The sequence below is a fragment of the Bos javanicus genome, chromosome 22, assembly GCF_032452875.1.
Source record: "Bos javanicus breed banteng chromosome 22, ARS-OSU_banteng_1.0, whole genome shotgun sequence".
NCBI lineage: Eukaryota > Metazoa > Chordata > Mammalia > Artiodactyla > Bovidae > Bos > Bos javanicus.
In genome coordinates this window covers 55,263,599-55,277,963 of record NC_083889.1, presented here as the reverse complement: position 1 = coordinate 55,277,963, position 14,365 = coordinate 55,263,599, and the positions used below count along the sequence as shown (strand labels likewise).

Here is a 14,365-nt window from a genome sequence, read left to right as displayed (position 1 = left end):
TGGCTCTCTCCTTGACTGGTTGGTGCTCCTAGGCGCAAATTGCCCCTTCTGAGTCTCTTTCCCCCTCTGTAAAATGGGTATAATAATACCGGATCATCGAGTTACAGGGAGAACCCAAAGAGATGAGGGATAACCCAGTGCCTGGCACACTCAACGCACTCAAGAGATGGGCTGGAACTATGGGGAGCCTCGAGGTCAGAGCCTGGGGCAGGGCTGGGAAAACTGGACCCTCTCCCGTCTCTCCGGTAAGAGCTCGAGGCAGCCGCCCCGGGCGCGCACCCTGGCGAACCCCGGCAGAGCCACAGGTGTCTGCGCGTCGGGGTGGGGGGAACCAGAGCTGGTTCTCAGGGTGCCGCGGACCCCTACCCGCGCCGCCCACAGTCCCCAGGGCCCCCAAGCGCGCGCACCCCACGCCGGAGGCTAGGGGAGCTCCGTGGCTCGGCCAGGATGCCCGGACCCAAGCCCGGCCGGCCGCGCAGCGTCTCGCCCCGCCGCCGCCGCCGCGCTCCGGCCCCTTGCCTGCGCCCTGCCCGCTCTCCGCTCCGACTCACCGGCACCGGCTCCGGGGAAAGTTTGGTGGCGCGGCGGCCGCGACGGCCAGGCTGCTCGGGGCTCGGTGGCGGCGCGGCGCCGAGGGAGCCGACCCGGAGGCGGGGCGCCGGGGGAGGAGCCGCGCCGAGGGGGCAGCCCGGAGGGAGGCCGGGAGGCGGAGACCCGGGCCCCGGGCCTGCCGCTCCCCGCCTCCGGCTCCGCGCGCCTCGGCCGCCCCCGCGCCTGGAGGCGGCGTGAGGGGCGCGACCTCTCTCCCTCCACACCCGCCCCGGGGCCCGAGCGGCGCCCCCGGAGCGCCCTGCTTCGGGCCCGGCTCGGGGGCGCGGCTCCTCGGGTGGGGAAAGGAGCCTCAGAAGCTTGGCGAGAACTCCCTCCGCCCGCGCACACCTGAGGGCGCGCACAGAGGTAAGTCAGCCCGAGGAGGCCCAGAGCGGGAGAGTCGGAGCTGCGATGCTGCTTGGCCAAGTGAGCCACAGCCCGACTGACTCCCAGTGACACTTCAGTCCCCCACGGCCCTGCCGGAGAGGCCGATCGAGGGACAGACGAAGGGGCGCCGCGGAGACGAGGGCTGGCAGATAGGCACCCCACCCCCTGAGGCTCCACCGCGATCTAGAGAGACAACCCCCGCCCCACCACCCCGCCCCAGGTCTGGAACTCCACCTCTCCTCTCCCGCCAGCTGTTTCTCTCCAGCTGCTCAGATGAGCTCAAGTTTCAAAATTCAGTGAGTTCCGGTTAGCATCCTAAGGATGGGGGGCGGGGGGGGGGGTGGTTCCTCTGCAGGCCTCCTCTGCCCCCGATGCCGGGAGCCTGAGAATTCTTACCGGCTGCCTTCATCCAAGGGACCGAAGAAGCAGAATTCTCTCCCCTTCCTCAGTGCCAGGAAAACTCCACTGGAGCCACTCAGCTGGTATCTTATCTCAACACTCCAAAAGAGACACCCAAACTTAGTACGGGAGATGGGTGTTTGGAAGGAGGGAGGGACTTCCTTGGTGGTCCAGTGGTTAGGACCAACGCTTTCACTGCAAGAGAGCATGGATGGGTTTTAATCCCAGGTCCTGGGAACTAAGATCCGCGCATACCCCGCTGCAGGGCCAAAAAAATAAAAAATAAAATAGAAGGGGTTGGCTGGGTGTGGGTTTGGGGCTATTTCATGGTGATATCTTAGCCTCCACTGAGTGCAGGGAAATTCCACTCAGAGGTAGTGAAACGGTGCAGTGATTTCGAGGCCCAGCTTCATGAGCTGTGTATGGTATGTGGGTGATCTGGCTTTCCCACCTCAGGGTCCACATCTGTAAAATGAGGGTTAATAAAAACAGCTGTCATTGTGCCATGCACCTTTCTAAATGCTGCAAGTACTTACTCATTCAGTCCACACAACAGCCCTGAGTAAGTGGAAACTATTATTATCGCTCTTTTGCAGAGACGAGAACTAGGGTACAGAGAAGCTAAGTGAATTACTCAAGGTCACACAGGAGAACTGGAAGCCTAACCTATGCAGCCTGGCTCCAAGGTCCAAAGTCATAATTATTGTACTGTAATTTTCCTCTCAATGGGGCTGCCGAAAGTTCCAGGAGATCATTATGTAAAGGAGTTAGCAAGTGCTCCGTAAATGGTAGCTCGTGGATTTCTGAGCCTGTCTACATGGAGGGGATTTGAGGGGAAAGGGAAGACTGGATTCTGGATAACTGGCAGACCACGTTATTCTGACTTTTATGAAACCGAGAGGCAATGGATTTCCCATGTGTTCCTCTGACTGGCCCCCTGTGCCTTAGCATAGCCCCACGACCAGGACCCACCCTGAGTCCACAGTAAGCCCCCTCCATTCCCTGGTGGTCCTCCAGGGCCTCCATATTTTACACTGTACCAGACTCTTGCACCCTTTGGAACTGAGTGAGCACTTGTGGTAGCAACTGTTATAAACTCTATAGGAAATGCATTTCTGCTCTCCACAGCTGTAGGGCTGATAGGAATGAAGTGGCGGGGGCGGTGGGGGGGGAGACCCTCGGAAATGGCTGGGTCCATATCCATCCCCTCTCGCCTTTCTGCAATTCAGCAAAGGCTTAATTATTTGGAATTCCTCCGCAAAGTTTCACTTCCCGGGCTGGTTTTAGACCTACTAAAGCCCACAGTGATCAGCATTTTGAGAAACATCAATATGTGAAAAACAGCACATCAGACAGTAATTGAGGTCCCTCATGATCAGGGTGTGTTTTGTTTTCTTATGGCATTTGAAACTGATGTATCAGGAGATAACTCAGGCCATATCCTGGGTGTGTGGGGCGGAGAGGGAATAGCCAACTTCCTAAGAATATATAGGCAGCAGAAGAAAAATAATAGCTGGACCTTGGGTCACACTTAGTGTTTGCCAGGCTAGTCCAAAAGTGTTACATAATCTATTTTATCTATTCACAATAATCCTATGAGGTAGATACTATTAACCTGCCATTTTGCAGATGAGAAGACTGAGGAACAAAGCGATGAGGAGATGTGTTTAGTAAACACAGCCAGTGAGTCACCTCAAGATCAGACGGGTAGAAAGCAGCTGAAGCAGGTCTGGAACCTGGATCAGCCTGGATCCACAAGCCTCTTTTACTTCTGTGGTTTGTGAAAGAAAACTAAAAAGGAGGAATCACTTGAGGCCCTGAGTAGAGACTAGAGGTATGGATTAAAAAGAAATAGAGATAAATTACAAGTTTGGGATTTAACATATATATACTGCTGCTGCTAAGTCACATCAGTCATGTCCGACTCTGTGCGACCCCATAGACGGGGGCCCATCAGGCTCCCCCGTCCCTGGGATCCTCCAGGCAAGAACACTGGAGTGGGTTGCCATTTCCTTCTCCAAGGCATGAAAGTGAAAAGTGAAAGTGAAGTCGTTCAGTCGTGTCTGACTCTTCGAGACCCCATGGACTGCAGCCCACCAGGCTCCTCCGTCCATGGGATTTTCCAGGCAAGAGGACCGGAGTGGGGTGCCATTGCCTTCTCCGATATATATACTACTACATGTAAAATAGGTAAAAATGCAGACCTACAGTACAGCACAGGGAGCTATGTCCACTATCTTGTAATAACATACTGGAAAAGAATCTGAAAAAGAAAATATGTGTAACTGAATCTTTGCTGTATACTTCAAATTAATAGAACATTGTAAGTTAACTATGTGTGTGTGAGTCGCTCACTAACTAAAGAGTTAGTGTCCAACTCTTTGCGACCCCATGGACTGCAGCCCGCCAGGCTCCTCTGTCCATGGAATTCTCCAGGCAAGAATACTGGAGTGGGTTGCCATTCCCTTCTCCAGGGGATCTTTCTGACCCAGGGATGGAGGGAAGCCCACGAGTTAATTATAATTTTTAAAAAGAAGTTGATTAAAAATATCTGTTCTGCCACTTGTTTGCTTACTTTGCTTCTCTGAGCCTGTTTCCTCACCTGTAAAATGAGAAGAATGACGCCTATGCTATGTCTAGGATTTTAGTGGTGATCTTTTGGTAGCAGGATACATTAAACCCAATTGTAACCAGCTTTAGCCCAAAAGGGCTTTAAGCTGAAAAATGCAGGAAGTCATTCTGGATTCAGACACAGTCCATGCCAGAGACTCAAGGGAAGTTGTCATGAATCTGTCTCTATCTCTTGACTGTTTTCTTCTTCTTTTTTAAAATATTTATTTATTGGGTTGCTCCAGGTCTTACTTGAGGCATGTGGGATTTTTTTAGTTGCAATAGGTGAACTCTTAGTTGCAGTACATGGGATCAAGTTCCCCAACCAGGGATAGAGCCCCAGGGTGGAGTCCCAGCCAACGGACCACCAGGGAAGTCCCTTGACTGTTTTTTATTTTTGCTTCAGGTTTATTAGCAGGCTAGATCTCTTTATGCTGCTGCTGCTGCTGTTTAGTTGCTCGGCTGTGTCCAACTCTTCCCCACCCCTGCACTGTAGCCCGCCAGGCTCTTCTGTCCATGGAATTCTCCAGGCAAGAATACTGGAGTGGGTTGCCGTTTCCTTCTCCAGCGAATCTTCCTGACCCAGGGATCAAACCCACATCTCTGGCTTGGCAGGTGGATTCTTTACCATGAGCCACCTGGGAAGCCCAGGTCTCTCCACAGGGAGGCAGAAATGGCCCGTTAAGCAGCCTCAAGCCAAGAGATCATTTCCTTCTCCAAACCTCCAGCAAACATCCTAGATCTGACTCCCATTGGCCTCGCTTGAGTCACATGCCCAGCCCTGAACCCAACATAGTTGCTCTGATTGGCCAAACCTGAGTCACATGCCTTTATAACCAGAGTGGGAGAGGGAGGTCAGTCCTCCCCAAGTCACCAGGACTAGAAGTGGGTGAGAGATGGCTCTATAAAAGAAAATCAGGGTGGGGCTTCCCTGGTGGCCCAGTGGTTAAGAATCTATCTGCCGATGCAGGGGACACAGGTTTGATGCCGTGGGTTAGCCAAGCCCGTGCACCACAACTACTCAAGCCCACGTACCTAGAGCTTGTGCTGTGCAAAAGAGAAACCAACACAGTGAAAAGCCCTTGCCCCACAACAAAGAGCAGCCCCTGCTCACTGCAGCTAGAGAAAGCCTGCACACAGCAACAAAGACCAATCACAGCCAAAAATAAATTAATATTTAAAAAAAAGAAAATCAGGGTGTTAGTAGCAGAATAAGGGGGCATCAGTGCTGTGCAGGCACAGATGTCTGCTTCCTCACAGAGCCCTTGTATGTTAAATACACCTGTGTCTGCAAAGTGTATGGCTCTGGTGGGTACTCAGGGACTGAGTCCCTCCCCTCTTCCCTCTCCTCTAGGAAACAGGATTCACATGCCACCAAACCCAGGCCACCAGCTTCCTTGTTCACATGCGGAGACTAAGAAGCTCCAGAGACGAGAAGGGACTTTGCCCAGGGTAACTCAACAACCAGCCAAGCAGTCATCGAATCTGTGTCTTTTGACCTGAAACAAATCTCAGTGAAAGTCTGAGCTGAGAACTTTGAGACCCTGTCTGCGCCAGCGGAGTTCTCTGGCACGCGCACAGGGTGGGTAGGAAAGATCCGGCACACTGAAGACCCAGAGGAAGCGATGCCACTCACGTGGGGGTCCCAGACTGTGCGCCAAGCTGTGGGCTGGTGGGTCCGGCAGAGTGCCGGTCCAGCCGCCTGCCCATCACGTTATGAACTCGGCCATCTCTGGGGACTCTGCACTCTGGAGGCTGAGAGATCCAAGTGCTCACGTTTCCTACGGCTGCCCCAAGTAGGTAACACAGCCCTTCCCTTGTTTAGTTTCTGGCTCCGTTTATGAGAGGGGAGGTGCCTCCTTCAGGACCCAAGTGGACCAAGTAGCAAGCATGTGACTTAGAGCTGTCAATATTGACCCTTTCAATTTGGCCCTTGACTCGGCTCTAGGGTTTCCAACCTTGGGCAGGTCGTCTGACTTCTCCACTCTAAATATAGTTAGGCTGGCACGCTGTGAGGTGATCTATTTAAAGGAAGCTGGGCAAGACTCGCACACATCTGGCTGCAGTGGCTAGACCGCTCCCTCCATCCCCCGTCAAGTGAAGCACACCGGTTTGCTATACGCACTGCTGTGGGGAGTGAACATTGCTACGGCCTTGCTGGAGGGTACTCTGGATCCAGAGGATGACACCTTTAAAGATGTTCAGACTATTATTCCATACCCTACGAAGTTTTCCTGAGAAAATAACCATGGATATCACCAAGATATGCACAAAGATATTCATTGCAGGACTGGACGTAGTAGTAAAAGACTGAAGATAATCCAAATGTCTAACCAAGGGGATTGGTTAATTTAATTATGGTTCCCAGGTGGCACTAGGGGTTAAAAAAAACAAAACAAAACAAAACAAAACCCACCTGCCAAAGCAGGAGACATAAGAGACATGGGTTCGATTCTTGGATCAGGAAGATCCCCTGGAGAGGGGAATGGCAACCCACTCCAGTGTTCATGCCTGGAGAATCCCATGGACAGAGGAGCTTGTGGGCTACAGTCCATGGGGTTGCAAAGAGTCAGACATGACTGAAGAGACTTAGCACACACACACTCATATGGATAGAGTAGACTATTATACAGATAAGATTGTACTACAGCATATAGAATTATGTGAAAACCGATTATAATATGAATGTCAAAATGAGAAAACAACAAAATTCTGTAAAGCAATTATTCTTCAATTAAAAATAAATAGATTTATTTAAAAAATAGAAGCTTAAAAACTAGTAAGTTATAAACTCATTTTGTGAAGAAATACACCTATTTATGTATTTAAAATCTTAAAATGGTTGTATCAGAGATAGGTGGGAAGGAGAGAAAAATCTGTGGGTGTTCTTGGTTTTCACATACCTGTGTATGTTTCTAACATTTCATTAATAAATTTGTGTTACTTCGTTAATTAGGAAAAATGCCCAGTAGTTTTTACAGAGATTTTTGCTGGTTTCCTTTTTAAAAAAGCACTTTTACTTCTTGAAAATCACCATCAGGAATGAGGTTAAACTGATCTTTCTCTCTCTCTCTGTCTCTCTCTCAGGCTATGATATGTGGAGACAAATGGGGACCTGGGTGTTGAGAGAGCAGCAACAGCCACAGAGCAATACAGCGCAAGAAGGCTGCACCAGGAGGCTCCACCCATTTGCTGTGTGACGCCGGGCAACTCACTCAGCATCTCTGGGCCTCAGTTGCTACATCCACAAGATGATGTGTTTGGTTACATCACCTCCAGCGTTCTTTCCAACATGCAAATTCTACTATGGATAAGTCTGTGTGCGCTAATGAACGTTCATAAATTATTTTCGTCTCTCCAGACCCGTGAGACTGTGGAAAACTCTGCCTGGCCTGTGTCTCAGCACGTGCCTCCTGCTCAGTCTCTTTATCCAGCTGCTTTGAAATTGGCAAATTCATGGGGAAGCACATTGACTTCAGGCTCTCATACTCTGGGATTTCCAGCACTCAACTCCTGGCTTCCTGGATAGCTCTTTGAAGCCTTTTAACAGTTTTTTAATTTTCTTTTCAACCATTTTATCTAGGTCTTCTAGTTGTTTATTGAGAGGGTTGATCTCTCTCTACAAGTTAGTTTGTCACAGGCAGAAGCAGAAGTCCCTTCATATGTTAGTAAGTAAAACAAGTAGTTATAGAATGGTATGTAAAGTGGGTTCTGTTTATATGCAAAGTATATATGTATATATATGTGTGTGTGTGTGTGTGTGTTCATGAAGAAGAAAGAGAAAGAACAAAAGCTATACACATTGCCTAACTACTGAGGTTTTCATTTTTTAACATAAATATTTCCAGTTTTATACAATGGACACTGAGTGTGTCCAAACTGGGATTGACTTTTGAGGTAATTTATAGTCCATTCTAAAGGAGATCAGCCCTGGGTGTTCCTTAGAAGGAATGATGTTAAAGCTGAAACTCCAGTACTTTGACCACCTCATGCAAAGAGTTGACTCACTGGAAAAGACTCTGATGCTGGGAGGGATTGGGGGCAGGAGGAAAAGGGGACAACAGAGGATGAGATGGCTGGATGGCATTACCGACTCGATGGACGTGAGTTTGAGTGAACTCCAGGAGATGGCGATGGACAGGGAGGCCTGACGTGCTGTGATTCATGGGGTTGCAAAGAGTCGGACACAACTGAGCAACTGAACTAAACTAAAACTAATACCCATTTTGAAAATGAGGACGTGAAGGCCAGGAACATTTAAATTCATTTCAATTCAACAATTATTGGAGACTTGTTGTGGGCAGAGAACCATGCAGTGGGCCTCAGGGCATCCAAAGACATGTAAGACCCAGTTACCTAATCCTCTGTTCCAAGTGTCTCCAGTGTGTGCTACACTTTGGGAGATGAGGATGAAGATGACAAGAATCTGCCCTCAAGAAATGCTGGCTATGGAGACAGTTACTCAGATAAACCACTCCACATATGATGTGATAAATGCTAAGGTAATGACATGGCAGAGATTGTGGTTTTCTTCTTAATAGCTACTCTTTCAACATCCAACTAAAAGATTGTATTTTACAGCCTCCCTTTAGTGAGTTGTGGTCATGTGACAAAATTTTGGCCCATGAGATGTAAGAAGAAATGTTGTGGGGGTTTCTGGGAAGTCTTTTTAAGGGAAACAGCAAATCTTCCCTTTTTTCTACTGCTCGGAATTTAGATGCAATGTCTGGAGCTTTAGAAATTCTTTTGACCTGTGAAGGGACCCCGTACTAGGATGATGGAACAGATAAAAATAGCCTTAGTCCCCAACACCATGGAGCTGCTCTATCAGCCCTGTATTTCTCTGTTTATACTTACTTCACACAGGAGAGAAATAATCATCTTATTTCTTATGCCACTATTATTTAGGATTTTTTTTCTTACATACAAATAGAGAAAGTCTCAATTTATACAAATCCTAAAAATAAAATGTTACAGGAGCAAAGGAGTGAGTGAGGAAAGAGTGAGTATTTCCACTTTTGAGCAGCAAAGAAGTCAGAATAGGTATGGAGGTTGTGAAGAGAGTTTGCCAATGAGATGGGCAGGGATGAAGGAGGAAGAGTGGACCAAGAAGGGAGCCTGGGCACAGCGCAGGGAATGGGCAGACGGGTGTTGGAATCATGCAGCCTGGATTCAGACCCCATCACAATCACTTCATTGCTCTAAGCCTCAGTTTCCCCATCTGTAAAATGGGGGTAAAAATAGTGTCAGCTGCATCAGGTTGTAGTGAGTATTACATGAGTTAATATAATGTGCCTGGTGCCTGGAGAGTGCTCAGGGAAGGCTGGCTGTTAATGTGTGTACCTGAAAATTGGGATAATCATAGTCTGATCTCTAAGGTCAGTCAGTGTAGATAACACAGCACAGGGCACTACCCAGACTGGGTGCCCAGCTATGGAGCCCCCTTTCTCCCGCTGCTGTCAGGGAATTTACAATCAATATTTAACAAGTCTTCACCAAGCCCCTGCTCTGAGCCAGGTACTGGGCCAGGAGGTTGCTGACTTCAGGAAGAATCAGACCTTATCCCTGACTTCCAGTTGCTTACAGTCCCGAGGAAAGGAAAGAAAAATAAAAAGACGAGCATAATACAGTATGAGAAATGCAACAGTGGTCCAGGTTCAGTCCACGAACTCAGGTGAGCAAGAAAGGTAACACTATTTTGGTTAAATAAGCTCAGTCTCGGCTATGATCTCCCATATTAGGTGGGAAACCTTAATCTCAGGCAAACTGAGATTTTCCTGTTTCTCTGGGGGTGGTGTTTCAGTTCTGTGGATCTTGTGGGGAGTGTCTGAGGTGTGTCATCACTAATCCATGCTGATATCTGTTGAGACATCTTTATTCCTATCTGAGGAGGGGTCACCCACACACACAGGCCACTGCTAAGTTGTCCCTTGAAGTTTCATCCCCTCTCTCGGCTGCTTCTGTGGCCCTTGAAAGTGCATAGGAACCATTGCTCAAGCTCCCACGGCCCCTGGGGCACAGGGAACTCTGTTAGACATATGAGGTTCTTCTGCTCAGCCACACAAAGTCACTTCTTTCCACTCGAGAGTCTGCCCAGGAGAAGACACGTCCTTTCCACATTTAATTTCCTCGAGGATTCCATGGTCTCTCCAAGTTCAAGGCTATGGCTGTGGAAGCAGCAGGTTCAAGTGTCTCTTTCCTCCAGGGATGCACCATCCATCTCCACCTTTGCTGATGCTTCAGGTCTCTCCTCACTCTTATCTAGAAAGTTTGGTCTGGATTCAGGAAGGCACAATCTTGCTCTTGAACTCCCTGCCCTTTCCCATATCAATCATGTCATAATACACACGAGACTTTTCCTGTTGCCCTTTTGAAACTGAAAAACCAGGCAAAGATTCCAGTTTCTCTTTTTCTGCAGGGCCAGAAAAAGAACATTAGGCTTGAAACAATATCTACTATTTTCTGTTATAATGGCAGGGGTATGGGGGTGCATGTAAGGCTTCTGGGTAACAGAAATTAGCAAGAAAGAAAAACAACACAATGAGTTCCCTCCATTCCCCCATGCCTCCCCAGAATGGCTGAAATTAAGAAGACTGACACAATCAAGTGTTGACCAGGGTTTGGAGGCACTGGAACTCTTCCCGCAGGTGGTGGGAATGTAAAATAGTATACGCACTATGGAACACCGCTCTGTAGCCTTAATAAATGTAGATCTATCTTATGATCCAGAAAGTCCACTCCCAGGTATATCTCTAAGAGAAATGAAAACATATAGCTATAAAAAACTGTGCATAAATCCTAACAGCTGTATTCATTATATCCCAAGTTGGAAAGTGAAAGTGAAAGTCACTCAGTCATGTCTAACTCTTTGCAACCCCATGGACTATAGAGTACATGGAATTCTCCAGGCCAGAATACTGGACTGGGTAGCCAGTCCAGAAGGGAAACCCTTCTCCAGAAGATCTTCCCAACCCAGGGATCAAACTCAGGTCTCCCAGATTGCAGGCATATTCTTTACCAGCTGAGCCACAAGGGAAGCTCAAGAATACTGGAGTGGGTAGCCTATCCCTTCTCCAGTGGATCCTCCTGACCCAGGAATCAAACTGGGATCTCCTGCTTTGCAGGCGGATTCTTTACCAACTTAGCTATCAGGGAAGCCCCAAGCTGAAAACAACCCAAATGTCTATCAACAAGTGTTGGGGGCCAGAGTGAGGTACTCCGCCCGTGGCAAAGGTCATGAGGAAGGAGGCTCGACATACGCAAAGGCAGGATCGAGCCTCAGGAGTCCCCCTGGAAATCCTCGAGCATCTACCCCCATAACCAGAGCCTGCCTACTTTACTACTTTGTGCTCTCACCTACACCTCTGACTTTATGGGGGGCTGTCCCCCACCACCTCTTTCGGAGAAGGAGTTAACTTAGAGCTCCAGTTAATAAAAACTCCTGGGCGTGATAAGAGTGTTTTAACCTACAAACTCCTCTGAAGGTTCTCTAGCCTGCCTGACAGGCTTGTCCGGCCACATGTGATTGCTCACAGCCTCCCAACCGTGAGAGGCACGAGATGCTTTAAACCTTCTAAAAACAGGTTCCTTAGAAAAGTTAGAAAACTATAAGTATAATGGGCTGATTAGAAATTGTATTGGTGAAGGGTTTTTCATTTGTTGAGCCAATGTTTGTTGCTAAGACTCCACATCCCCTGCCCTTACACACATTAATTAATATATAGAAGAAATAAGTATTAACCTTTGATATTAATCACATTAGACCTTAGGCTAAGTAAATTCTTTCCTTAACTAAAACCCACTATACCCTCACCCTATAGGAACGTAACTTTATTTGGGTGGTGTCTGTTTTAAGAATAATCACCCCTGGAGAAATAAGTGTCCTGGTTGACTGACCGTTGTCACAAGGAGAGGGTCATAAATTGTCAGCAGGCCCCCTGGCCAGAAAATGATGTAACACCCCTAAGACCTCTGTATACATTTGTATGACGCACCTGACTTTGATAAAAGTCAGGACTGCTGACCCCACGTGACTTTTGCATAACATCTCAGTGTATAAAAGTAGACCATGGAAAATAAAGAATTGGAATCAGTTTCTCAAAATACTGGTCTCCCCATGTCGCTCCCTCTCTCACTCAAGCTGAGTCTCCATCTGGAGCGTGGAACCCGCCATGCTTACTAATTATGCCTGTGCTTCTAAGATCCGACCCGGGGGGCCTCAGTGTCTCCTCTCCTTCAGGAGAACGGAAGGATGCCTGCGGCCTACGTAAGTGGTGCAAACTTCTTGTCTTGAAGTTTTATTGGTCTCCCGCGTAAACCAAGCTACTCAGCCTCTTTTCTCTACTGAATTTTCCTACTGAGCTATCCTCATCCTATTACTCTTTATATCTTTGATAAAATATTTAAATAAATAGGTCGCTGACGCCGTCCCCGCTTCGAATACCCTGGATCAGCTGGGTTGATTGGTTGCTGGGGCTGGTCCCCGGCAAACAAGAGCTTGAAAAAACACATTTTTGTTAAGTTAAACAACCCAAGAATTAATCACAACCCTGGTTGTGAGAGTGGACCATAAAGAAAGCTGAGCCCCAACGAACTGATGCTTTTGAACTGTGGTGTTGGAGAAGACTCTTGAGAGTCCCTTGGACTGCGAGGAGATCAAACCAGTCGATCCTAAAGAAAATGAGTCCTGAATACTCACTGGAAGGACTGATGCTGAAGCTGAAGCTCCAATACTTTGGCCACCTGATGCGAAGACCTGACTCACTGGGAAAGACCCTGATGCTGGGAAAGACTGAAGGCAGTGGGAGAAGTGGATGACAGAGGATAAGGTGGTTGGATGGCATCACCAACTCGGTGGACATGAGTTTGAGCAAGCTCCAGGAGTCGGTGAAGGACAGGGAAGCCTGGTGTGCTGCAGTCCATGGGGCTGCAAAGAGTTGGACACAACTGAGCGACTGAACTGAACTGAAACACCCAAATGTCTATCAACAGGAGCTTGCAAAAACACATTTTAGTTAAGTTCATACTAACAGATAGCACACAACCATAAAAGCAGATGAACTACTGCTGTCCATGAAACACAAAAGTCAACATTATCCTTCTGAATAAATGAAGCCAAACACGAAAGAGTAAAAATTATATATTCTACTTGTAGGAAGTTCAGAACTAATCTATAGTTTTAGAAGTGGTTATCTCTGGGGGAGAGGGGGGTCAATTGTCATTGACCACAATGGGCACTGAAATTGACTTCTGGAAGACTCTGATCTTGGGGTTGGTAATACAGGTATAGGACAGGTAAAATTAATATTTGTGCATTCTATCGTATGTAAATTATACCTCCATTTTTAAAAATTGAAATTTCCTTAAAAAAAACCCACAGAGGCTAACATTTCAAAAATAATGTGCCACCCTGGTGCCATGAAGAGGTAAGCACACAGCACTCAGCCCAGGAGAGGCAGTGACCACACCAAAGGAAAGAGAGCTGTGTGCCTGATGATACTGTTGGGCCTCCTAGATCCAGCACACCTGAAGCCTAACCTGGACTTTTCATTTTTATGAGGAGACAGCTATCAGCCATTGGGAGAGGTCTCACCAGAATCCAATCAGGCTAGCACCTTGACCTCAGAGTTCAGCCTCCAGAACTGACAGAAGGTAAGTCTGTGTTGTTTAAACCACCTGGGTTTAGGCGAGCAGACTAAGACACGTGGCAATGTACATTTTACAGATGGGGAACACTGAGGCCCAGGGAAGGGACATGATTCTCACAAAGCCACACAGGCTTTAAGTGGCAAAGCCCAGGGTAAAAGCCAGCACAGCTGGGTATTGTTACAAGTGCATATGGTAGATGGAGGTCAGCGGGCTTCCTCTAGGAGAGGCTCCAGGAAGAGGTGAGTGGGGAGCAGGGGTCTGAAATGGGAGGTGGCTTAGTGGAGAGACTGGGCAAGGGAGGGTCTGAGGGGCCACAGTGAGTCCCCAGGAGGCTGCTGGGGTGTGTGAAGTAAAAAAGGGAGCACAGCTGGAGCGACAGGAATGAGCAAGACTGGGTGTGTGGAAGAGGCTTGGTTAGCGAATTCATGTTGCTGAAATTTCAGTTGGAAGGCTGTGCAGAGTGAGAGATCTCAGAGCTGGTGCCAGAGTCAGCCACGTACCTAAAGGGAAGAAGGGCTTCTTTTACTTCTTGGGTGGCTTCAGTACATTCACAGTTTTGTTCAGTGAGCACCACTGTCCGTTTCTAGAACATTTCCATCAACCCCCCAGATAACTCCATATTTCCCAGTTCTCCTCTTCCCCCTATTCCTCGGCAACCATTAATCTACTTTCTGTCTCTGTAGATTTCCCTATTCTGTACTTTCATATAAGTGGAATCAACTCCATGAAG

The 14,365-nt window shown here is 48.1% G+C and overlaps 2 protein-coding genes across 3 annotated transcripts in view; one reads left to right on the top strand and one right to left on the bottom strand.

The window, feature by feature from the left end:
* Positions 1 to 640, bottom strand: part of HRH1 (histamine receptor H1) — a 110,685-nt gene extending 110,045 nt beyond the window's left edge. Inside the window, exon 1 of one of the 2 annotated variants that reach the window (XM_061397112.1) lies at positions 552 to 640. The gene's annotated coding sequence lies outside the window, so the exon portion shown is untranslated. The remainder of the gene's footprint in view (positions 1 to 551) is intronic. The other variant, XM_061397113.1, reaches the window with a different exon arrangement.
* On the top strand, positions 180 to 12,090 carry LOC133234959 (collagen alpha-1(I) chain-like). Its single transcript, XM_061395655.1, has 2 exons — positions 180 to 957; positions 7,075 to 12,090. The coding sequence occupies exons 1-2, from the start codon at positions 180 to 182 to the stop codon at positions 7,185 to 7,187; spliced, it is 891 nt and encodes a 296-aa protein (XP_061251639.1). The 3' UTR covers positions 7,188 to 12,090.
* The last annotated feature ends 2,275 nt before the right edge of the window (positions 12,091 to 14,365 follow it).